This window comes from Meleagris gallopavo, chromosome 4, assembly GCF_000146605.3.
Source record: "Meleagris gallopavo isolate NT-WF06-2002-E0010 breed Aviagen turkey brand Nicholas breeding stock chromosome 4, Turkey_5.1, whole genome shotgun sequence".
In the NCBI taxonomy this organism is placed as follows: Eukaryota; Metazoa; Chordata; class Aves; order Galliformes; family Phasianidae; genus Meleagris; species Meleagris gallopavo.
In genome coordinates, this window is record NC_015014.2 from 18,486,506 (window position 1) to 18,513,100 (window position 26,595).

A 26,595-nucleotide genomic window follows, 5' to 3' on the forward strand; every position below is an offset into this window, starting at 1 on the left:
CCTGCCAGAAGCAATAACTTTTAGTACCTTGATGAGCCAATATGCCAGTTTACATCAAATCTATGAGGATATTAATTTTCAGTCATAAATAGTGTATCTGTAGTTTCTGCAGTGTTCCTTTGATGTGCCTCAGAGGTAGCTACAACTGACTGGTGTCAATGAGCAGCTTTGCCAGATAAAAGCAGTCCCTTACGCCCTCATAAATGGTGAGCTAACACTGCAGGAGCAGTCAGCTGCAAGGTGTAATAGGCTCATTTCCCACAATAGCTATCGTTTTAATGAACCACCAAGGAAAAATCAGCAGCCATGTTGACAATTTTAAGGCTGTGGGTTGGAGGAGGAGCTACCCACTAACCACCATTACTGTTTTCTTGGCCAGGTACGTAAAGAGTATGGAAAATGCCTGCGCACACATTGCTGTAGTGGGAAAAGTACAGAGAGCTCTATTGGCTCAGGAAAAACCTCGGGGTCACGGACACCTGGAAGATATTCCACAGGCTCACAGGTAACCCATGCTTCTTGTCCTTGCCCCAAGGCTCGGCATTTCTGCATCAATTTCCATGTTGGGTGAGAAGCTCTCCTCCGTGCCTCACCCTCCAGCAAGTTTGGTAGGAGCCCAAGAACCTGCCATAGAGCTACCTCCTTTGCAGCTGCAGAGATTTCCCCTTTCCCAGACCTGAATTTGACATGGTTGCTTCTCTTGGGATGTGTTTGCAATTAGTGCCTCTCCAAGAACCTTCTGAATAATTGCAGTGAGCACAAAAAATCCACATTTGCCATTCAGAGGCAGGTGAGTGCTCATAGCCTGAGCTATTCTGCCTGCTGTCCGTGGAGATCAGGAGCATTTTGTTGGCTGTACTGCAACCCAGCATGTCCTTTAATTGCCATCTCAAGGTTGTTGTCACTGTGATCACCACATACAGAAATCATAAAATAACAACTGTTTTTCTTGCTTAAGAAAGAAAGAAAGAAAAAAAGAAAGAAAGAAAGAAAGAAAGGCTACAAGAGTGCTGCAATAGCCTTCGTACTAAAAAGGCTTACTTTTTGACATTCAGTGGTTTGATCAGTTCCATTACCTCACTTGATTTTCCTCAGCTTATCTCTTAAAGTAATCCTCTGGGACCAGATTATCTCATTTAATCACAGGATTTGTTATGTTTTGGTCACCTAAGTTTCATATTTTGTGTAGCTTGTACATTTAGTCATTTTCAAGCTGACTTGTATGTACAGATACAGATTTATGGAAGGACGGTTCATATAAAATGAAGAAGCTTACTTCTTAATCAATAGAAACTAAATACAAATTTATTCAGTATTACTAATGGAAGTAATTATATGTGACAGTTCAGCCATTAAACTATGAAACACATGCAGTGAATACCAGTTTATAACCTCCCAGGAAAACACATTTTGTGATTTATGTCTTGGAGCAAATTGTTATTTATTTTCAATGGCTTCCAAAATGTCATCCAAGAACTCCACTTTGGCATTTACTTAGGTGTGGATGTAATACAGGGCAAATAACAGCAATAGAATATGGAGCTTCTTCTCAGTAGGCCATCAAATCCCACAGTAATCAATAACATACAAAGATACTGTATCCAGTAACATTTATGTGGGCCTCCTCCTTGGCAACCTCAGCCTGTGCTGACTCCTGAGGGCAGTCCCCTCCTCACAGGGAGTGCTTGAAGTACTGTGGTTGGTTATTTTCTGTTACAAACTTGTTCTTGGAAAGAATTGAAGTGTTTGAGCCCTATCACAGGCAGGAGAAACGTCTTGTGGGAGAAAGAGAGTAGATGGAGATCTGCGCTGTAGAATATATCTGACTCCTGACTTATGAAAAGTCCAAGAGGAGCACAACTCATTAGATCTCTTTTGTTTTTCCTCTGAAAAGCACTTAGGGAAAAGAATAGTTAATCCATGTGGATCATGTCAGAGGAATGCATTAGATTAAATGTCCAGGTGAAAAAGAACTACTATAAAAGTCCATGGGCCGCATGTTACATTCTGGTTCAATTTGTAGAGGGCTAATGCATGCTTAGGAGATGCCATTAGTACATGGTTAATAGCTGGAGAAGAAGCTGTGACCAAGGGAGCCCTGGAAGATCTCACATGGCTAAGACCCCACTATGGGGAGCACTGGCTTTTCAGTGACTAGGAGAAACATAGTCTGTCACAGTGGCAAACAGCATTCTGAATCTCCAAGATGGCCTAGCACCCTCTTCATGTAGCTGTAGGACACATCCAACATACTCTATGAGTTGAGGCGTGGGTCTGCAGCAGGACGTTCGCAAGATGTGCACAGCTGACTTTTTGATTTTTTTGAAAGGCCTAGTGGAGGAAGAGCAAGGCGATGGTGTAAAAGCCACAGAAGTAAATGCTCTACTTTGTGTCTGAGAAACAAAACAGAAGGCCAACATGTTTGGGACATTGCTTCCCCAGGAGCAGAAGCCATAACACTGATAGCAAAATCATTACAGATTTTTCAGTAGGGGAATAGAAATTACTCATTTGTTGTGGGTTTTTTTTTTAACCTACATTCCCCGAGATGGATAGTAGCTACAAAAAATTCCATGCATTCAGGGACACCAAGAAACAAATCAACTGTTCTGTTATGCTTTGCAGAAAATTGATACAGACTATCCTAGGTAATATGGGAAATGTGCCTGCTTCTGTGTGTAAGTTATTTTTCAGTTATTTGGTGCAATACTGGTAAATCTTGAGCTTACATGGGTTTGGGTTCCTCTCACAAGTGATTTCTATTGTTTTTGTTTTTTTTTTAATTAAGATGTAAGCAAAGTGAGCAATCCTATTATGCACTTCTTATTTGAGAGAGGCGTTTGTGTTATGAAGTTAGGCAGGCAGTGTCTGATATGCACAAGATGGTTATAACCAAACGGCAACTGATTGCTTACAGCTGGATAGAAACAAGTCTCATCCTGAGCTAAGCACCCCAATAGCCCATCTTTAGTGAGGCAGAAAGAAACCTATCTGCAGCTGCTAAAAATTCATTACCTGCTGTGGTTCAATCCCTCTTCAGAGCCGGATTCGTAGGATGTGGAACGACACAGTTCGAAAGCAGTCCGAGTCTTCCTTTATTACTGGAGATATAAACAGTTCAGCTTCACTCAACAGAGGTAATTATAAACTTTTTTTTTTTTATCTCTAACTCTTGTGATAGCTGTAATGAGTCAAATATATTGCCCCTTTTTCTCTTCACTTCAGATGGTGCCAGACCCTAATCATTTACACAAGAAATGTTACAGTATTAACTGGGAGGAGGTTTTGTGCTGATTGTTTCCTGTTTTCTTTTCTTCATTTATTTTTACACATGCATTTTCAAGGAATGTCATTTCTGGAAGGGAATTCGGAAAAGGGGTAAAAAAACAACAACAACCCCGTAGTCAAAAAAAAAACCTCCATGTTTCCCCAGCAAACTGCCATAAGCTGCTGTGGTGTCAGGCCTCATTGCTGACGGTGAAAATGGGCTGTTATGAGAACATACTGCCTGCGTTAAGCATCACAGACATTGTGATTGCTCTGGGTACATAGCAATTCTGTGGTCTTTGTGGAAGCAAAAATGAACAGCGGAGCACATACGTAAGAAAAGCTGTGTGCTTGGAACAAAATCGTCTGCATTGATGTTCATACCTAGTTTGAGGAACTGACTAATGTGAACTTTATATAGACATCTGTGGAGGAAAGGCTATCAGAGATGTACAGAAATAGAGGCATGCCAAACACAATGTGGTGCCTGGCACTAGAGGAAATATGAACTTTTTTTAAAAAAAAAGTCCTTTCAGTCAGTTATGGGAAAATGACAGTAAGAGGAGGAAAAAAAACTTCAGAGACTGATTTGTTTCCAGTTTAGTACCATTACCTTATGGCTTAACCTTGAGAAATTAGATGCTAAATTCTGTTTTGCGTCTTTACTCAGTTTATGCTGGAATTAAGAGGAGGCAAAATTTGGATTACTGAGCCCAACTGTAATCATGATGATGAAAATGGAAAGTGTTTCCACTGCTGATGGTCACACTGAACAGATCAGCTGGGAGTTGAATTGGATTTTGGTTCTTCCCCAGTTTTTATTCACCCATTTTTCCCACTGATTTTAGGATGAGTTTTGCCTGTGTGATAGTGTAAGGATAGGCTTTGAGAATTTTGACTGTGCTGTAAGTAGCATTGACTGCAGAGTGCAGGGGAGCTAAGTGTATATGATTAATTTTTCTTAACACTATATATGTATTCCCAAATCAGTGCAAAGGGGAAGGCAACCTAGTTAACATGGAGGTGTACTTTCATACCTCAACCCACTCCGAAGGTGTTTGTGCTAGTGTAGTTTCATTCTTCACTGGAGATTTGTTGATAAAGATGGCCATAAGATGCCATTACTGCAAATGCCTCTGTTCATATTGATTTAACTGTGTGCATTGCCCTTGGATCTCTTTCCATCTTTGCTACAAATAGGCTTCTCTGGGGCTAATTTAGTGGGGGATCAGTTGTACAAAGGTTACAGAGGGAACCACCATTTCCCTCTGCCACCCGTCTCAGCAGCAAACCAGAATGTGTTATACATGAACTGTTCACTCCTTTAGTTAGCGCAGAATTTTCCTTGTTCTCCAGTGCAGCTGAGGCTACAGAGGGAAATGCATTAGCAAACAGCATCTTGGGCTTGTTGGCAGAAGGTGTCTCCTTTCTCAGTTTTGGCTCTTTTTGTGCAAAGATGGGAGTATGGCTGTAAAGCTGTGAAGAGGTTTTAAGTGCGTAGTCTCCATCCCAGTGTGGCAAGAGCCCACTGTTAGATGTACCTGTTATTTAAAGGTCAGTTGGGAAATGAACTGCTGGGAGAGGCATTTTCAAAGTGGATTTCATCCAGCTATTTCTGTTGTGTGCTGTCACATGAGATGAATCACCCAAAGGGCCTGCATATCTCCACAGTCTGCAGAAATAGCCTGGTAACTGTCTTCAAAGGGATGCTTTGTGGTGGGATGCTTAAGCATCCTGAATAAGTTGTGCAATTATACTGGGGCACCCTTCCTCTTTTTCACACAAGCAGGCATGCAATTTATTGTTTCTGTTTGTTGGGTTGGTTTGTTGTTTTTTTTTTTGGGGGGGGGGGTAGATAGTTCTGCAAAATGGAGGTTAAAACATTTATTTGGGAGTCAGTGTCTCTGAAGCAGCAGGTGGTCAGTTCTGCTAGGAAAATACACCTGACATCAACAGAAATCCTGCTGCAGAGTGCCCCAGATATTTCACACTTTATCCTTTTTATTCTGCCTGGAAAGAAATGTTCGTGGTGCTAGGGCTTTGCATAAAGTATAAGTTGTTTCTTCAGTCTCTCCCTCAGGAGAGCTGAAGCCTGAACAGACCAGTAGGGCAATGTGGTTTTCACAGTTCTTGTCTTCCTCTTAATATTTTAATATATATCAAGCTTTAAAGGAGACATTTCATTAATGTTTTATTTACAAGTGTGCAATTAAAGCTCAGAGGAATCAAGTACAAGTTTTGAATTATATGGTTGGTATCTTTCTTGGCCTGAAGTTGATACAGCAGGCTTGTATACCCTTTCAGAAGTCTTCTCCAGCCCCCCCAGCCTAAATACCTTCTACATGAAACTGTATTATCCCAAATTATACATTCTTTATGCACAGGTATTTTTTACAGAACTTTCAGTCAACAGTCCAGTTTCTAAAGCAGAGAGAAAATGATCCTTTCTCCCGAGAATCATCCTGTCCTCCAACTCCTGGCCTGACTCCACTCCTCCATTTCCTAGGCTGGTGACTTTTCATGCTCCTGTTGTGAAAGCAGACAGCAGTGACACATCCTCTAACTGGAGTACTTTCTCATCTAAGCCTTTTTTCCCTCGTCACACTCACAGTACTAACAACCCCCTACTGCTAGCTGATGTCCCAGGCAAGTCTGTCCTTGCTGTCCTTTTTCCTGTATTATGATTAGCATTTGCTGTCCCACTTCATATGCTTTTCTCCTTCTTCCATGAACATCATGGGTGTCAGTCTGGAATACTATCCTTCCTTTAGACACATAGCTGTATCTTTATCTGATTTAGCAGATGTCACATTCCTTGCAGCTTTTTTTCAGCTCCAGCGCCTCTTTCGTCTGCTACCTTCTTCCCCTGCAAATGCCATGTGCCATGATATTGTTTTGCATGATGTTATTCTCATTCATCCTACTGGGAATTTCCAGCATATTCCCAAACTCACCTGATGTAACACATTCTGTAATGAAACCAATACTTACTCTTGTCTGCCAAGACATACATGATCATTTCAGGTATCTACTGAACGCAACTTCCAGTTACGGACTAGTTCAAACTGTTTTAGGCTCCATTCCCCCTTGCTGCTCATCATAGCTTAGTGTGTTTGGGGTTATATCACTCTACCACTTCTACTGTCAGAGGAAGAACATGCTAGTCTATTTCAAGATTTAGGGGGCTTCCTGGTCCTCACACTCCAACTCTGCAACTTTGCCATTTTTCCCATCATGGGTCTGGCTGAGTACTCCTTCCATCTATTTTACATCCATCTTGTGCTTCTCTCAGCACTGAAAATTTGAGCTGGACCTACTGCTTCGATGTCTTCATCTCAGTGGTTCTCCAGCTTGTCTGTGACTCCAATCTCTGCAGGATAAAAAATGCAGACATTACTTTGGGAATTTCTTCATCTCCCTGTGCTTGTGATCCTTTCAGTGTTGTCTGTTTTTTTCTGCATTTCTCTTCTGCTATATCTCATGTGTGACACAGCATGGATTTTATTTACATTAGGCATGACTAGACTGTAATTCACTGTGGAACAGTGTGTTTGCAAAGTCCCCAAGTCTGTGTTTTGTTACTCTCTTTGCCTGACTAGGAATTGATGCAGCTGTGGTATGAATGCCATGGCTTCCAGCTGACTTTGGTCTCCCAAGTCTAAGTCTGATGCAGAGTTATTTAAACTTTGCAACACCTGAGCCAAGTCTGTAGAGCTGTACTCAGCTCAGACAAGTTCCACATGGCAAAGTAATGCTGGAGCTGTAGAGAAGTGTTGAATTAGCAGCCCAGATGTGGTTGTTGAGCATCTGGGGGACAGCCTGCCCAAGCCAGAGACAGTGCAAGGGTTGAGTAAACTAGTATTGTTGAACTTATAACTGCAAGCTGTTTCAGAATGAGCTACAAAAGGTGAGCGGGGTAAAACCTGAACCAAGCTGATGACTTTGTGAATGGAAAGAAAAGAAGTCTTCCTTTGCCTAAACGTTATTTGGGAGGTTTTGGAGGTCTTGATGTAGACACTCAGACAAAATGCTGAAAAACTGGACCAACAGGCTATGTTGAGATGCCTGTAGGGTGGAATGTTTGCTAGAACTTGTTTCCTTGAAGGCTGAAAAGTAGAAGGTAGAGAAAGCAACAAGTTCATCAGGAGAAGACAGTAGATAACTGCTTGGTTGTAACAGGAGATTCTTTGGTGGTTGGGATAAAGACAGTTGTTAAAAAGAGCAGAGATTAAAAGCAATTAATGTCATTACTGTTGTTTCAATTCTGTTACACTCGTACTTTTGAAATCTAGTCATATACCTGTGCAGTCCACACAGGTGTAAAGAGAATGTCACTCAGCACTGTGCTAATGGCAAGAGGAACAGATTGTGAGGGACCACTGCAAATGTGAACACTGTTGGAACACTGCTGGTATGGCATGGACCCAAGCTCTGAGGACATCTAAGTGGCCTCCTTCTAAGCATGAGGAACAGGTCTGTTTGCACCTGGGGAGCATTACTGTCAAAAAGCACTCAAGTAGCTCAGATAGCCTTGCAAACAAGCAGTTGTAGTGCAAAACAGCAATGCAACTCCAGCCTGTTTTTATCTATGTCTTAGGTGAGAGGTAAAACAATAATTACTGTCTCTCTCTGGGTATGAGGCAGCTGAGAGAGGAAAAAAAACATCATGAACCCTATGGTACTTTGTTACCCTTCAGGTTTTCAAGTTGGAGATTTGATATTTTCTTCTAGAGGAAAAATGAGTTATCTGTTAAAGGAAGGAGTGTTTCTTGTGTAGGTGATGCTTGAGAAAAGCAGAGAAAAAGGAAAGCTTTGTCAATGGTATGAGGTAGTGTTTTCATACAGGAAAACATACTGTTGGAGCTGCTTGTATCCATTGAAGTTAGCAGATAAGAGGAACTGTATCTTCACTGGTGGCAAGCACTTAGAATATCTAGATGGCTTTTCCCTCTGGAAAAATAAATGGACTAGGGACAGAGCCACCACATTTCTTTGTAAATAGAAACTATTGCCAGTCTGTTGTGCTGGGCCCCACTGTAATGCCCTGCATTCACTGTAATGCCCTGAATCTTGGCTTCCAAGCTAGACAGCAAGTTGCACCTAAGGAGCAGGTTTAATAGTTTAAAATAAAGCTTAATACTCCAATCCCAATTTTCCTGTAGAAACATGAGTATGTGCATCCCTTGTCTTTTGGCTCTATGCTCTCTCATCCCAAAGGCAGTGCTCGCAGCCCCTGCTAACCCTATCCACAGAGGTCTCCTGGAGAGTTTTATTGGTGGCCTACGTTGCTCCATTTTTCCTTGATTGCAGCAACATCAGGCAAATGCAGCTCTGCAAGCAGATGGAACAGAGCTGCTGCATGAGGGAGAAGAGCTGGGAGACAAGAGGAACCCAAATAAAAGGCATAGGGCATTGTCCACTAGAACCTGAACCCATCAGACAGAAATGGATGCTGATAACAGGGTTTGTCCACAGCCCTGGACAAGGTGGGAGGATGAACCAGGTCCAGGGGCTAGCACAGAACGGCAGGGGATGGGGGTAAAGACAATGCTGGAAATTGGGCTACAACTACAGTCCAAGGTTGTAGGAGATAGACAGAAGGAAAGGACTGGTAGTCCAGTGTTGAGCAGGGGATATGGGACACAGGTGAGACTTATGGGGCCCACTAAATCGAGTCAGTGCCATCGAGATCCTATAAGCTGGTGCAGATTGGAATCCAGGACCTCTGGCAACAGCAACACCTGCTGCAAGGTGGCAAGTCCTAAATATTTATTTGTTCCTTTTGGCCTTAGGAGTCTGTTTATTAGGGTGGATGCACACTTGCAGCCACTACCAAACCTTAGGTGCTGGATGGGTGTAGAAGGCCAGAAAAAAAAGAAAAACAAACATCAAAAAGTCATTGTGAAGCTCCAGGATCCCCAGTATTAGTGCACTTGTTATTTTTCCCGGCTAGGAAAGCCATATTCACTCCTCTTTTTCCCACGCAAATGCTCTGAAATGGGAAATGGAAATTAGGTTATTCTTTTGTCCTTGTCCCTTGCCTTTTCCTCCCAAATGCCTAAGTGTCATTGCGTGTTTCAGATTGTAAGTAGTGCTCCAGCATAAGTACTTGATTTCTCTTTGCTTTATTATTTCTCCCCTGCGTTTTTATATCAACCACAAAGACATAATCTGAAACATACACAGGAAAAAGGGAAATTATTGCTACTGTTTTCAGAGATAATCAGTTTAATGTCAAATTCATGTGGATTTCTTCATAATGAACAGAACAAATTGAGCTCAAATTCAAACAGTGGGAATCTGAGTCAGAGAGGAAAATTAAAATGAAGAACATTAATATCCTGATTTCTAACCCAAGACGTGATTGTTTCCTAAATGAAATCTCCCATCAAATTCCTACCACCCACTCAAAAATATAATTAAGCTGTGATTTCCATGCTGAAACCATATCTGCACTGTTAAACTCAGCAGGGATGACTGTGTGTTTTGGGGGGGAGGGGAGGAGAGGGGGAAGTTTTAAATTATCTTCAGGTGTCCATATCAGCCTGCATTTTTAGGAAGCTTTTCCTTATAAAACACATTAGAAGGTGATATTCTGCCTTGGCCAAAGTCTGTCACTCCAAAAGATGGTAGCTGCAGGTTTGCACTGTGGCACTGAAGTGAAACTAGTTTGGGTTCCTGTCCCCAGATTTTCCCCTTCTGTATAGTGAGATGAAGATGCTTCTGTTTAGCTGTCTGCATAGGATTGGCATGTAGTAGGTAGGACATAATTTGGAAATACAGCAGTGAAAACAGTCTGACTTTTGGTGTGGTTAAAAGGAGAGACAAGCAGAGGGGAAGAAAGAGCAAAATAAAATCAACACAAACTGCTCAGGAATGGCTTAACCCAGTTCAGCATTTTTCTAGTTCTGGCTTCAGAGCTGTGCTCTTTCTGAGCTGTCAGCCCCTGTTCAGGAGCTTAAATAAGGAGAAATTTCTCCATATACTTTAAAGAATGACTTGCTCATCTGAGCCCATTTGCAAAGCTGACCCTTTGCTGTCAGTGCCTAGGGAAAGCAGAGGGTGGGTAGAAATTTGGATTGCAGGATCGTTCTTGTTGTCATGTGTCAGTCTATCTTAAGGTGCTTGTTCTCTCCTTGATGGATTTATGTGACTGGCATGACAGACAGATTTCTGCTGAATTTATATGGCGTATAAAACAAATAGCAAGCACTTGAACTCTGGGAGAGATAGGAATGTCTCTACTCATCTCAATCAGATATTCAGAGGGCGCCATCCACTGATATGTCACAGTCTGGCTAAACAGCTCTTACTTGCTCTGAGCAACACCAATGACTCTTGTTCAGGCTTAAAGGTATTAGAGAATAAATATTGCTTTCTTTCCATTTGTTTTCTTTTTCTGCACTACATATTTATCGGTCAGGATCTTCTGGAGGGAAGCATGGAGGACTTTTCAAAGCTGAGCCTACGATGACTCTGGTAGAAGCTGCAGTCTCATTGACCATTTGGAGACCATCATCTGCCAATGTGCAAATCTCACTTTATCATCATCACTGCTTTAAACCAAAGGCATGGCACTTTTCCTCCAGCACCTAGCATTTCTGCAGTGTCTGTGCTTGATACTGGCCTTGCTCACCATTGCTGAGCCAGCAGGTGTGTTCTGCTGCACCAGCCCAAGGGACTCAGCAGACTCTGTTTTTGAGCATTTTCCTTCACAGCATCTAGCAAAGCTCCCAGCCTTGGGAAAGTTAGGCTTTGTTGCAGGGGGTTCAGCCAGCAATCCTGGAGGAAGCTGATTTATCCGCAAACAGCAACAACAATGTGAACCTGCTCTCCTCCGGCCTCGGGAGTATGATTAGCAGTTCCATTTCTGTTTCTTTTCAGTTGAGGCTGCCTCTTGAGAGCAGAGTAGTGTTTTTCTGAGGTGCTTATGCGTCCCTTGGATGTTTGGTGGAAGTCAAAGGGCAAGAAGCAGGTTGAGAGTCCCCTGAGGCATCTCTCCACTAATCCAGAGCAAGCCTGCAGGCTCTGTTCTAGCATTTCATCTAGCCACAGTTTCTCAAGTGTTGTGGCTTCTGCTCCCTCTCTGGGGAAGGTGATGCTCAAGAGCACTTACCGTTCCAGTACTGCAAAATACTGTGTGTGTGCCAGTGCTCACAACAAGGGGAATAGCACAGGAATTTCAGAAGGTTAATTTATGTCAGGACTCTAAAATTTCCATTTTGCCCAGCGTTCATGGCTGTTTCTTTACCTCCTCACTGCCACTGGCATTTTTCTGATGAAACTGCCTAAGTTTTAAGTCTTTGGTTTTGTCCTCTGCTTCTATGTTTCCTTTTTGTAACCATTACAGAGCATATATATCAACCCCTAATTCTCCCTGACCCCATGAGTACCACTGCCTGGGTCCCACACCCAGATAGATCACAAATTTGGATGGAGTTGTCCACATGAGTCAGCCCGGAGAGATTACTGTTTGCAAGACATAAACCTCTGCAGCCCTACTACGTGGCTGTTGGTTTAACTAAATGTCAGCATCTGGCCTCAAAATGAACCATTCTGATAATCATATATGAAATAGAGATGAATTCCAGGTAGCTGTAAGCAAATAAATATTTTCTATTTTAAGGAAAATGCAGTATCCTTTTGGACTAGCGAGTGCCTTGACTTCTTTTTTTCTATTCATGGTTTGTGGTTGCTTTTTTTTTTTTCAATCAGCCATACATATGCCAGGAAAAATATGATTTTCTGCATCAGGGATCAAAACTTAGAAAATTTAACTCATATTTCTGCCTACGTGTGAAATGAATCCCTCTGCTGATTGTCTTCTGGTTTATTTTGCCTCTCTGCTGGCTGGGACAGAGTTAGCTGAGATTTGTTGCAGTGATTTCAGTGAGTGACGTGGCATTCTTCCTTTGGGAGATATTATGAACTGGCTTTGATTTTAGGATTGACAGCCATATAATTGGAAGTTCAGTCAATAGGTGGATCAGATTTAAAGAGGAAGAGTAAGGGCAAAGCAATTTCTGAAATCAGAGCAGGCTTTGGGGACTATTAGATCCAGCAGAGTATTGCTGCAGAGCAGTCTTAGCACGATGACTGCGGAGGAAGGAAGAAAGCATGGCTGCTTATACAGACTCTTGCAAGTACAGACCAGTTTCCACCATAGGCATGGCTTTACACGTGTCTTGATTAAGAAGTTGCATCTGGCAAGCAGTAAGTATAAAGGGGAACAAAGAGCCATAATGCACCTTTGTGTACTCAAGGTGTAGAGAACCATAAACTCTTTGAAGGAGCAGCAGTGGTAAAAAGAAATGTCCCATCCAGGGAATGTGCTTCTGCTCCATGCAGCTGAGAAGAAATCAGTGAAACGATGGCCTCTGTCCCATGGCAAACATTTATAAGTTGATGTGGACTAGCGGTATGTTTTGAACATGGCCAGCAGATTATAATCTTATCATCTGAAACCATTCCATGAGAAAGGAAGGAAAAAGGGAAAAAGAGCTACTTTCCCTGCCCTGTCTCTGCATAAAAGCATGGAATGTTTCATTTCACAGAAGATGGCCCAGAGCTTAACAATCTCATTTGCTGAAATTCCATTTCACTGCAGTCAGTATTAATAGCTTCTCAATGAATAGATTAGATGCTGCAAGTGACAACAAACCTATTTGAGAGAAATTTAATAGGGAGGTTTATTGAAGTTTATTAACTAAATCCTGTTGGCTATTATAAGAACACAGGTCAATAAATCTGAACGTCAGTGCGTTTGTTGAAGGGAACGAGGAAGAATGCTGAAGATACCTGTTGTCCTTCAGCAAATGTGTGTGATTTCACTTTTCATAGTTGTATTAATTGTTTGAATAACTTACAAGAGAACATGCAAAAGACCAGAATTTTTTAAAATACTTCAAATATCTGTCCACAACACAATAAAGAGCAGTACTGAATGCTGATAAGAAAAGTCACGGAGATGACTGGAGCTTTGACTCATGCAAACCTGCTTTGAATATATTTTCTTTGCCTGGGAGTAAAATGGAATAAGTTAATGTTCAGTGATCTACAGAGCTAGCAGGAATTTACAAACAGTAATGCAGCAAGGTTATTTCAGTAATGTTCAAGTTAAGGAGATGAGTTACTATGGTTAGAGTAAGGGAGTATGGTTTTTTTTGTTTCTTTGTTTTTAAATGGACACTTAGGAAAAGATTCATCTCTAACCACATAGAGATAAACCAGTCTCGCTGGTAGCCAAGGCGCTGCAGTCACTCTGGGGACTGGGCCATGCACTCTCTGCAGGGTGGTCTGAAGTCCAATATATGAAGTGTGAGAAGCTAGCGGTCTTGATTTATGGGGTCTCTGGACAGAAGGATAAGTTGGCTGCTTTCAGGAGGCAGAGTGGGCAGGGGCACTGCTCCCTACCCTGTCTTATGGGATGGGAACAGTGAGAGTTGTGTGAACAGCAAATGGGGAAAAAAACATAAAGATCAAGGTTGACCGGAAGCACATCAGTACATTCTTTCAGGAAACAACCAAAAAAAATAACAGGAACAATTACATTTTTGGACTCCTGGGTCAGAGGCAATGAAATATTTTGTTACAACTCAGATGTGCCTTTTCTGAACTATTTATTTTAGTTTCTACTCTAATGAAAAGATGACATCATAAGAGAATCAAAGTCAGCTTTCATACAAACCAGTCTTGAGAAACAAAAAAGAAAAGCATTTCATTTGGAAAATACTGGGCTTCTCTGGGCGTTTTTGAAACGTTCAATTGATTGATTCACTAGTTCACCAGCTTACATTTATTAAATGCTTTAGTCTCCTTTCTCTGCAAAACTGCACTCTTGGCATGCCTTCTGGGCAGTGAGGAAATGTTCCCTTCCCCAGTGTGTTTCCGGCCTGCTAAAATGCAGGTAGCAAGGCGAGAGCTGGTTTTGGCAAGTCACTGAAAAGATACAAAGCCAAAAGAGATATGTGAGGGTGTTCTTACCTACGTGGGCAGATGACCCTGAATAAAGTGCTGCCCAAGCCATTGGCAGCCTGCTTAGGCCGCGCTGCATGACATTAATTTTCAGAAAGGCTGGATGAATACTTGGATATGTTTTCCCTTCTGTTGAGCAGACCACGCAGATGATTCAAGTTAGCTTAGATGCCTTTATATGGCTTTGTCAGCCAGCTGCCCACAAGAAATTAGTTGAATTTTGTTCCTGAACGATACAACCTAGAGTCTGGTGGCATTCGCTTCTCATATTTCTTTTTGCCCTTTGCTTTTAGTTGAGTGTTTAAATGGTAACTGTTTAACAAGGTACAGCTTTCTGTTATGCTCATGCACCAAATTCCTGCTTTTAAATGCGGGCTCTGTTTGTGAACTTCTCATCCCTGTGAAAAAGGAAATGCCCATGTGAGCCTTTGGCTTTAAAGCTTCATCTTTTTCCCACTCCCAAGAGCAGGTGTGCCCATATGCACACAATACAAGGTGGGTTTGGGAATGAGGTGAGTTTGCTTTCAGTAGAGTACCTTTGGCTAGCAGAACTGTAGTATTGCAGTGCAGCTGAACTGAAGCCAACCAGCATAACTAAGCAAATAAAGAAGTGAAAAGCATGCTTGGTGATTGTGTGCTGGGCTTAGGTACTTCAGGAGATGGCAGAGGAGGAATTTGTATAGGGGATGTTACCAATGAACTGCTGCAGAGCAAGGATGATGCTGGGCTGCGTGATTTACTGGGAGTAATTGGTGTCATGACATGGAAGGCTATGACATGTTGTGCCAAATAGGCCTATTTGCTTCTTCTCTTAGCATTTTCAGAAGGCATGCGTTTTGATCCCAGGCTTTCTTTGTTGGACTTCACTAGCTCTTTATTACCATGGCCATTTTCATGGGTAGCCCACCTGCTTCTTCTGCTCATACCTCATCTGCAGATTTAATCTGCTTCTCCCAGTAGCCGTGATGGTTGCTATAGCAATGATAAAGTATTATGAAAATGGCAGGATGATACTTAAATGTATGGCTTGCGATACCTTTTTCTTTCTCCCTCCTGGGAAGGAGAAACTCAATAATGGGGATTCAGCTATTGTATTATTGTTTTATCTTAAGCTTTAACTTCAATCCCTCCCTCCCTCAATCCTCTGAGGCAGGGAATGTTGCAGCTTTAAAGCAGCTAAGGAGAAACAAGACCCCAGATTAATGAATACAAGGCATATATAATTTTGTTTTTAAGATGCCAGAGATTGTATTTTCCATGACACACACAAAGAGTGAAGTTCACTATGGGCAGCCCACCCTGATGGGAACTTGCTGCTCAGTGCCCAAAATATTGAAAAGTATCGGAAAGAGATATCAGTGGATTTACTTTGGCTTTGCACCAGGAGAAACTGACTCAAAAGTGACATTTAGATCAGTAAATTAAAAAATCTTAACGCCCTCACAAATAAAGGGAGAGGAAAGCAGAAGATGTGGTATTTTTGTTTAGTGTCTGCATATAGGAATGGGTGGCTGTTTTGTTACACAAAGCCTCCTCTTGTACACGAATTCGAAATTGAAAATGACTGATTTATTCTGAGTTTTCCACTTTTTGTAGTGTTTGTAGTCAGAATCACTGATCTGCTTTAAAAGTTTCCAGGAACTATCTAGTTCATACAGACCAGAAGGACCAGGTTGATGTGAATTTAGCTTGTTTCAGAGCCCACCAGGCAGCAGAGTGCCCCTGCGGTGCATGTAGGCAAGCCAGGCACTGTGTACTGACACAGATCTGTCCCTTTTTGTCTCTTGCCGTGCACTGCTCCAAGCTCAAGCTGCAGTGGGATCAGCTCACGCGTAGCAACAGGTGGGGTACAAACATGGGAAAAGCATCACTGCCTTTGTTGTGGGAACCTGAAGTGTTAGACAAGATCAGACCAGCAACACATCGTGTGAGATGCTTCTTTCTGCAGTTGCCATCAAAAGATACCTTGAGCAAAAGTGTTCAAAGCCATGGGGCAGGTACAGCCTTCTTCTCCATATCAAATCTCATGGCAACCAACTTGGAGATTGGGTTAAATCTCAAATGGAAGGATTACATCACTTCAGAATTTGTGATTGCCATTAACTCTGGACTTTCCTGTTACTTGTATAAACATGAGTCCCTCTTTGAATCTTTTCCGGCCCAGCTTGTTTGGAAGTGGTATAAAAGCGGAGATTACTTTAATGACCTTAGTAATCACACTGGTATAAAACAAGTGCAAGAAGAGAAATTGTTCCTACAGTCTTTTTCCTCAGTCCAACATGTGATAGTAATGGATAAATGCATCACCAGAACAAAAGGATTGACTCATTTGACGAGTTATATTCAAGGTTGCTTAGTTAAGTGTTCATATAATGTTTTTTTACAGGAGACAGCATTGTTTCCTTATTTCCAAACACTACAGTTCATCTTGCTTTACATCAGTATAGCCAAAACATCAGGTGAGAGAAACCAGTGTTTTTTGCAGCTGCATGTATCCATGCAGGAACCTCCCTGGCATGCAGCCCTCATACAGCGCCACCTTCTACCTTGTTCTGCGCTCAAAAGGCCAAGTGACCCGCTAATGCCATTCGCCTCAGGACAGGAAGGGCTGGGGAAGCATAAAGGAGAGGCAGGACAGATTTTGCTTTCTTGAAATGCTCTGTTGGCGTGAGCTTTCACAGAGCTTGCGTCTGAGAAACTGACCTGGAGTTTGTATATTATCAGCAATGGCATCAAAAAAAAAAAAAAAAAAGGAGGAAAGAAACTAGAAGGTAATTAGTTGCAGAGAAGAGTTTGCACCCAGAACACCAGCGTCTTGCAAAGCCCGCCTCCACCACGCCACAGGGCCACCTTCACCCCCAAGAGAGGCAGATGATGGACTCTGCGCCCCATAGGTGACAAAGATGACCCTGCAAGAGTGGCTGGTGTTGAGCAATTTGCTTTCCAATCGTTTGTTTGGGTTTGGGCAGCAGATGTTGGTGAAGCCAGTTAACCTTCCCGCTCCAGCTAGGGGCCAAGCTGGGATGGGAGGGTCTGGGTTGGAAATTCTGGTGCCCTGGAAGAGGATTGGGCTGGGGAAAAGGTGGTGGTCTGTTTTCTGTGCTCCTTCCCTTTCTCTTTCCCTGCTCATAGCCTTGGAATTGCCCCATCTAAAACTTGTTTTCCTAGTAGGAAGGATTTGTTCTAATGTTTTAGCCCAGGAAGTAAGTGAAAATTACTTTATGCTCTTGAGTATTCCTGCAATGAGAGTGGAAATTGTCTTGGGTGAGTTTTTGAGTCAGCTGCCTCTCTGGATCCCAGGGGAGATTTAACAGGACAAGGGTTTAATGGCTTTTTGGTCCTGCAGGTCATCAGGAGGAGGGGGGAGGCTTTGCTTCAGGAATTGATGCCTGCGGTGGGAAACAAGGTGGATCTTGGCAGCCACCTACTAAGCTGTGATGATCCTGAAAAGCAGAAGTCCAGAACCTGCAGCTCCAAGGGGAGAATCTAAGGGGAAGGCTGACTGCTGGCTGCATACTCAGAAGTGTCAGGAAGGAAGGCTAAAAGATGTTTGCTTGGAAAACAGGGGCTCTCCAAACATATGTCCCCATGGTCTGCTTTCAGTCCCAAGTGCAACACCTGCCAGGCTGAGGTGCACCCATGACTGGCCTGCCAGGAGGCACTGGACAGCCTCTGAGAGCAGGAGCTGCAGTAAACTCATCCTCTTAGATACAAGAAACTGGTGGCCAGAGCAGAGCTCTCCAATAAGTGCTGAGAGCCTTTGAAGAGGTTGCATTTTCCATCGTTTCTTTTTAATTATACTATTTTGGTTTCAAATACATTTCAAATGACCAGTAAGACAGATCCTAGGCCATAGTGGGAACTGGATGTGCTGTTTTATGTTAGTCTTTTTGTTTCTTCTTCTTCATTTGGCACTTTTTGGAGAGTTCCCCCCACCTCCCTGCCACTGTGTAGGCTGCCATCTTTCTTTGTTTATTTGTAGCAAGCATGTGGGCATAGCCTTGCTTACACTCCGAGCAACTGGGGAACCACCATAAATGTAGCTTATCTGCTTTCTGATCCATTTTCTTTTGCATCAGTTTGGATTTGTGCATTGTCAGTAACATCTGTGCTGCTTTAGTGGCATACAGTTCTCAAGTCTAATTAGCTGGCTGCTTGTAATCAGGACTAATTCAACTGTTGTCATTCTGAATGTTCTTTTTCCCTTTTTTTTATGCCACATTTGCCTGATTGACCTTTTTTGTTTTTTCTCTGTCTTCCTATCGGGCTGCTCCAGGAGCCATGGCTAATCATCTTATAACCAATGCTCTGCTTCGTCCTCATGGCACTAACAACCCTTATAATACATTGCTCGGGGAATCGGCGGTCTATAACAACCCTTCTGTCAGCATGTACAACGCACAAGGTGTGCTGGAGTTTCTCTCTAATTTTTCTAGTGAGAATTCCATTTTCTGTGGCTTATTTTTTGCCCATTTCTTTCTTTTTTTCTTCTTTCCCCTTCCCCCTCACACACACTTTGTTTTTTGGAACTGGACACAGAAACGATCCTCCCTTTCCTTTCATTTCAGTGCATTTTTCCATTTTGTGTAGGCTTTTTTCCATGAGCAATCAAGTTCACTTTGAGAGACACTCATCAGTTCTACTCAAAGCATTCACAGTGGTTTTGATTTTGATTTTTTTTTAATCCCCTTGCTTTTGTATTGTTTTGGTCTTATGTATGTTTTGTCAGATGTCTCTGTTGTCAGCACATTTCCTTGTTAAACCATTCATTTCGAAGCAGGAACACCTCTGAAGGTAAGTGAAGCTAAAATGGCCTTTGACACCAAAGCTGCTCTTGTTTGAAATGGCAGAGAGAAATGTGGTCAGCAGCACATCAGCATGTCTGCTGGAGCTTACACAAGAAAAAAAATGCCAAACAAAGCAAAAATGCCCTTGATCTGTAAGAAAAAATGACAGCGGAAGGAAGGAGCATAGGTCAGCTCCAAAGAGCAGAGTTTAGATGTTGGAGGAAACGTTTTGCCGTTTGCATTAATACATTTTGTATATTCTATTACAAAGTAAAAAGAAAGAAAGAATGGAAAAAGGTGGAGGGAAGCTCAGAGCTCTTGGCACATTGTTCTGGCAATGAGAAGTGCGCAGGTAGAGTCAGTCGTATTCAGCTGAGGCTCCCACTCTGAGGTCATTCTCTTGTCGCCAGTGTATGTGTCTCTGCTCCAGCTGTGGGGGCAGGTGGTATTTGTAGGCTGCTGTCTTGGTTCTGCTGCCCAGGCCAGGCAGAGGTGTTTGACTGGAACAGAAGAGCAACTGAGGTGTGGAGCTTTCCAGCTCCATCCTGCTCTACCATTTCTTTTGGGGGTTAGCACTCTTTCACCTCTTCCCTCTAATGAAGGAGCCATTTCCCATAAAGGATTCCTAAGGAAGGGAGAATAATGATGGTTATAATGCAAGTAGTAAAACTCCCATTGTGCTAAATAGCAGTGTATTGTTTATAACAGACATAGATATTGAACTATATTACTAGGGTATTTTCGTTCAGTCCACAAGGAAGCACGTGTGTTTGACATTTTTGTTGTTCATAAATTTCTTAAGCTATGCTAACACTGTGCAATAAATTTGCTTCCACTAATGTCTTCTAAAAAGGGGCTACTGTTAAGCATGAAATGCTCTGAATTTTAAGATCTTTAGTGTATCACAAATGTCAAAACAAGCTTTGATATTCTGTATGTCTTCTTGCATGATAATATTGAGATTTGAGGGACTTTTAAATCAAGTGGCAGCAGGTAATGCTGGGTCAGTATCTAACTTAAGGCAAGTCCTGAGGTTCAGGTCTGGGTGCCTCAAATGGACAAAAGTGTGAGCAGAAATGTGACAAAAGGCTTTACATGCATTTTAATAATCTTATGTTCTTCTAGTTTCTGAGACTGGATTCTGATACAATTACCTGAGTTAACAGTACATTATTCCACAAATAGTGTTATTGATTTGAACATGCTATTTAGTGCAACACAGCCAGATGGATGACAGAGAAAGTTGCCCAGCCTACATCCCTAGGAGATTAAAGAAAGTGTGACCATTACTGATCCCACTTGAGCCACTGGAGCTTTGCCGTTGACTTCAGAGGCAGCAGAATGCAACCCATTATATTCAGGAGGCTGCAAGTTAATTAGTGACCAAAGAAAGTGGGATAGCTTTTGCTTTTCAAACTGGCTGTTATCTTAGGACAAAGCATTCCATTACAAAGTGTGCATATTAGGAGAACCAGCAGTGGAAAGAAAACTTAGCAAAACCCATTTGGATTCTTTGTGCTTTAAGGGCGCTGCACCAGCAACCTGGCTACAGCAGTGATAACACATTGTAAAAGTAGATGCTGTCACCATCTACGAGTGTGCTTTGGCCAGGATTGGAGTGCAGGGAAGGCATGCTAGCTAACATTGCCCTACTAACTCATTCCACATGATTTTCTTGCACCTTCATCTGCCACATCTGTTGTTGGCCATTGACAGAGACAGGACTCTATAAAGAGGATAAATGTGGAGTCTGGGGTGGTCTCCCCTTTCTCCTCTCCAGTTCCGTGCTTTAAAATACCTTCTCTATTCAAGCTGAAACTGCCCTGTCTCAGCAGGGGCTGGGAGCCCTAAAAAGCATTGCAAAGAAGCTGGGAATGAGAACCCAACAGGCCAGAGGACATGTACTAGTGACAAAACCAATTCCTTCACAGGACAGAGTGTAAAAGGAGGAGGAGATGGTAGGTGAGGAACCTGGCACCTCGCGGCACGTGTGAAGCACTCACTACCCTTTGCATCTGATGGATATGTACTCACTCGGTCTCTTGGATGCATAAGCGTCTCAAAATGGCCTAACTGCTTTTGTGATTGATAAGTTTAAGAGAAGAAGGAAATCACGTAACAAGCTCTGCTTAAATAACAGTGTCCCACAGACCAATGCAAAGTGAGAAGCTGACACTTAACAATGGCTCTTCATCTTCATCTCTGGCTCTGCTTTTTTTTTAACCCTTCCTTCTCAACAGCTTCATTTAGAGATGCCATTATTCAGACTACTATTTCTCTCACATTTGCTTGCAAAGTCCATGTAATTTTCCATGTGTTTGGTTATAAAAAGAACAGAAAGGAAACACTTCCTTGCAAAAGTTTTTTAAGTGCCAACAGCCCCATGATGAGCTAAGTCATACTCTTGCAAAGCGCTGTTGCAAAGGATGGACAGCAAAACAGTTTAGCAAGGAAATGGATTTCAGTTTCAACTGCCAGGGGTTATTAGAACTAACAGTAAGTAAAGCCATTCATTTTAAGACTCTGGAAATGACATTGACAGTGCCTGTCTTTTCAAGCATGACCATTGCCAGCTTTAGACTTCTCTTAACATTTCCAGGGATTATTTCTTGATGTATTGCACGCTGAACATTTATAATGGCATTGGATAAAGTTTTAAATGTGATTATATTTTCAATAAAACTGTAGTGCATTGATATTGCGGGTAAAATACTTTTCTGTCTAAAATGTCAATATTTTTAACCTGAAATAAACCATGTAACAAATTCATGTACTCTGGGCAGTGAAAATTATTTCCGTTAACTCTCTTTTCTGCACATCATCAATTTGCTTTTTACTCATGTTTCTCCTACTGTCGCTGTAAGCTTACTTGTTGTTTTTTCTTTCCTTTTCTTCATGCTGTCGTTTAGAGCCCTACAGAGAGACAAGTATGGGAGTAAAGCTAAACATTGCATATCAAATGTAATTTTTTTTAGTTCACTTTTATTGCATCACATATAGATGATGTAGTTAATAAAGGAAATTCATCTCACAGTTTTGAAATCAAAAGAATCTAAAGCATATGAATATACATATGTATATATCTGTGTATGCGTGTGTATGTGTGTGTGTATATATATATATGTGTGTGTACATATATATATAGTTAAGATTAGATGATGCTTTCCTTTTTTATTTCCCGTTTTTGTGATATCATTTACCCAAACTAGTTTCTCATTTAGCTGTGCGTGCAATTCTTTTAAACTTCATCTTTTGATTTGCAAGGTCATGGCATTTTTATATGGCTCGTTTCATTGCAGACCCCACTCTGTTTTCACATGTGATGCCTTCATTTAATTCCCTCTGAACCCTCACAGCCTCTGGCTCTATGCATTGGCAGCGGAAGCATTGCTTGGTGCCTCAATGCATACGGCACTCAGCTATCAGACAGATGCTGTCGTGTCCGTCACCCATTGCAAACGATCCTCCCCCTGAAATGCTCACTTCCCATTTATTCCCAAGCATCATGGCTCATTTGGAGAGCTTCCAACATGAAAATAAGCGGCTTTGCTCTATGTCTGTGATAGCTAGTTGACTTTTTGCATAGCACCCCTTGTTTGGAAACCCGGGATACGGCATCACCTTCCAAGCTTCAGAAAACTAAAAGACAACAGATATATTTGGGCATTTTACTCAAAAGAAAGAATAAAAGCCTGCACTAGCACTTTCCAGCCGTTGTCATGCACAACTACAACATCACAGATATAGACCGAATCCTGTATTTTCAGAAGGTACACATGCCATGTACCAAGCATGGTAAGAGCAACTGTTAAATTGTCAGCTAATGGCTCCTCTAATCCACTGCTGCTTGCTGGGAGTTGCTTATGATTTTTCGGCAACACCCATAGCCCTTAGCTGAAAGGTCGATATGGGATTTTGTGCTTTCCCATATCTGTCTTTGCTCTGGGGAGGCCATAATCCAAAAAAAAAAACAACACAAAAACCAACAGTGTGTGGCAGCTTAACCTGCCTGTGGCCTGGGTTACTTCTCCCTTGCCTACCTGCTCCACCATACCCCATAGAGTGAGTAAGGATGGCATCAAGCCCCAGCCTTGTGCTGGCTGTGTTGACAGGCCAGCAAAAATGAGACACCAGTCAGTGGTACAGTAGCAAGCAGGACAGTTCATTGCTGAAATTCAGAGGTCTCATTTATGCAGCTGTCTGTGCGTATATACATTCTTTGTGCAAGCCAGGCATATGCGTTTCCCTGGGCTGCCTGTTCAAATACAGCAGGCAGCGAAGAAGGTTGGCAGGAAAGGCTCAGGAGTGTCCCAACAACCCGAGTGTGTGTCCCACCATGTCTGCCATACTATGGCAGTGACAGTACTTGCTCTACAGTCCACTGAGATCTCTGCTTTCACTTGGAAAGGGAGATGGAAAGTATTTTTAAAGGCTGTGCAAGACCCTGTTACAGCTGTCCCTTGTACCAATGGCATTAGGAAACTCCCACCTGACCAAGACCAAGTAAATCATTTTGGCCATGCCCTTGGGCCAGGAGGGGTAGGATACTTAGTTTTCCAAAAATGCTTTGGACTGGAAGCACTTTGTGGCCCTGTGCTGGCTGCATGAGCTAATCACGAATCTTGCCTTTAGCAGAACACTCGTGCCTTTCCTCTGATAGGGAATGCAGATTTATTTCATTCCTCTGAAGCTAGTAAGGATACACTCCCAAGTGAAGTTTGGCTGATGATTAACCTACACAGCAAATACTTCTCCTCAGCTGGGGTGAATTGCCAAAGCCCTGCAGCAAGGGTACTTCGGCCCAGCTAAGGCTCATGTATCGCTCAGCTCCCGGGAACATGCAGAGCAAATCCCAGACCCTCTGGAAGCAGCAGTGCACAACAGCAAGAGGAAATATTGGCAAGGAGAGGTTATTCCCTCCTGCTAGCTATTGTCCTCCATTTTCCAGCAGCAAGACCTTAAACCAGCGGCGAGGCCTTAAGCCAGCGAAGCGGAGCCGCACCCTCACACCTGGGACGAAGCAGTCTCCCTAGTGCTGAGACGGCATGCCGCTCGCTTTTCCCCGGCCCTGTGGCAGCCTAGGAAGGGTGTGAGTGTGCACGTCCCGCGTGAGTGTCCTGTTTGTACAAGTCACCCTCTCTTGTGTAATGTTTTTCAGAGGGGCTTCTGAACAATGCCAGGGATACAAGTGTCACGGATACTCTACCACTGAATGGTAATCACGGCAACAGCTACAGCATCGCCAGCGGCGAGTACCTCAGCAACTGTGTGCAAATCCTCGACCGCGGGTACAACCACACTGAGAACGCCCTCGAGAAAAAGATCCTGAAGGAACTCACCTCCAACTACATCCCCTCCTACCTGAACAACCACGAGCGCTCCAGCGAGCAGAGCCGAAACCTGATGAACAAACTCGTCAACAGCGTGGGCGGCGGGAGCGAGGACGACGCCATCGTGCTGGACGACGCCACCTCCTTCACCCACGAGGAGAGCCTGGGCCTGGAGCTCATCCACGAGGAGTCAGACGCTCCGCTGCTGCCCCCCCGTGTGTACTCGGCTGATGGCCCCCAGCCCCACCTCTACAGCCGGCGGCGCATCCCACAGGACAACAGCGAGAGCTTTTTCCCCTTGCTGACCAACGAGCACACGGACGACCTCCAGTCGCCCAACAGGGATTCTCTGTACACCAGTATGCCCACGCTGGCCGGCATGCCCGTGGCGGAAAGCGTTGCCGCCAGCACCCAGACCGACCCCCCGCCAGCAAAAAGTGGCGATGCCGATGATGTTTATTACAAGAGCATGCCCAACCTCGGCTCCAGGAACCACGTCCATCAGCTACACACATACTACCAGCTAGGCCGAGGCAGCAGCGACGGCTTTATAGTCCCGCCGAACAAAGAGGGAACCTCCCCAGATGGCAGTGCGAAAGGACCCGCTCATTTGGTCACTAGTCTATAGAAGGTTAAGCAAAAATGAAGCAAACGGACACCCACAGCCCCTCCGTAACGCTCGGTTTACTGTTCTGAGTTAATACAAGCAGTGGTAATATTGTGTGTACTCCTAAATCTTCATGCTGTTCTAAGCGAAATGAAACTCTCAGACTTTTTTTACTGGAATTTTTAGGCCAGCCCGGAGAGAACAGGAACTGCTGCCCCCTCCCTCCCCCCATTTCCACCCTGTCCTCCCTCCCTTCAGACAGACTTCATTATGTTAATGAAAGAGATAGGACAGATAACGGCACACTTCGTGGCCTTCTCAAGTTATGCTGTATTTGTTTAAACGATCCTTGATGCTGTGTTACTCTTAATACTGAGGACCTGATTTAAGAAAGAAAAAAAAATGCAAAGAAAAAAAAAAAAGGCCAAAAATGTGTATTTGAAACTAGTAGCGATGACGCATCTAGGTGGGAGTGCTGCACAAAACAAACAAGCTAGCAAACTGTCTGTTACAAATCCGGATCATGCAGCGGGGTTTGGTCACTCACAACTCGGTTTGATCGCAGCGCCCTTCGCTGTGGAAGCAACCGAAACAAAAATTAATGATACAGAAGGGAATCCTAGAATTATATGCTAAAGGCATATTTTATGTTTTGCTGTATTAACTGACGATCAAAACTAATGGCAGAAAAAGAGAATCAAACAATTTCTATGTAATGTACAGATACTAGCATTGCACATATAGTCTGCTTTCTGTTCCTCCAGAACTTGCGTCCCTGTTAATGTAGTGGAAAAAAAATAAGAATTTTTCTGTTGTGCTGGTCTTGTAAGTTTGTCTACCAGTAGGAGCAAGGTTTTTCATAACTCCTGTTTTTCTTTTCTTTCCTTTTGCCTCTCCCCTCCGTCCCTCCCGTCCTGGTAAAAAGTCTCACTGGGCAGAAAAGCGAACACCACTTTCTAAGGACCATTTTTAGGAATGCGATGGCAGTTTCTTTCCAACCAAGCGAGTCTTTTCTTTCCTCATCGTGTATCTTTCTCAAGCCGCCACATGGCCGGCAGACTTTTTGCAGAATAGAGCAGGGCAAACTTTATGTTTACAGTGCACAACCGATCGTAACAAGAATCCTGTGAAGCATCTTTGGCAAGCAGCCCCTCACCCAGGCCGTAGGTTCGCATCTAGAAGCCAAGCGGTTTTTGTAGTCGTAGCGGGGCTTCTGCATGAGACGGTGATTTCCCCATAGGAGCTAAGGGCCTTCACGGCCCTGTCCGGTCCCCATTTAGGCACTTGTAATGCAGTGGTTAAGAAGAAAATTGATTGATGCGTAGTGATCTAAAAAGTACTTTTGCAGTGATTTTTAAAGAAAAAAAAAAAAAGTCTTCTGTTCATTCTTTTGCCTAACAGGAAATTTATTTATTTGACATGATTTCAAGTAACATAGGCTTTCCTGAGGTAAATTAGCAGCACGGAGTATAATTTCTTCTTTTTTTTCTTTTTTCTTTATTTTTCTTTTTATTTTTAATTTATGATCATTTTGTATGGTCTCAGCAGTTGAATGACCTCATTACTAATATTTGTTGTAAAAGTGAAGCTTGTTTGCCAACCAATAAACAACTGATCACAATTTAGAAGA

The 26,595-nt window shown here is 42.9% G+C and overlaps 1 protein-coding gene across 1 annotated transcript; it reads left to right on the forward strand.

Moving 5' to 3' along the window:
- Positions 1-383: 383 nt before the first annotated feature.
- LOC104910601 (adhesion G protein-coupled receptor L3-like) lies at positions 384-26,595 on the forward strand. Its single transcript, XM_010709688.3, has 4 exons — positions 384-505; positions 3,041-3,137; positions 18,518-18,646; positions 24,187-26,595. The coding sequence occupies exons 2-4, from the start codon at positions 3,056-3,058 to the stop codon at positions 24,984-24,986; spliced, it is 1,011 nt and encodes a 336-aa protein (XP_010707990.1). The 5' UTR covers positions 384-505; positions 3,041-3,055; the 3' UTR covers positions 24,987-26,595.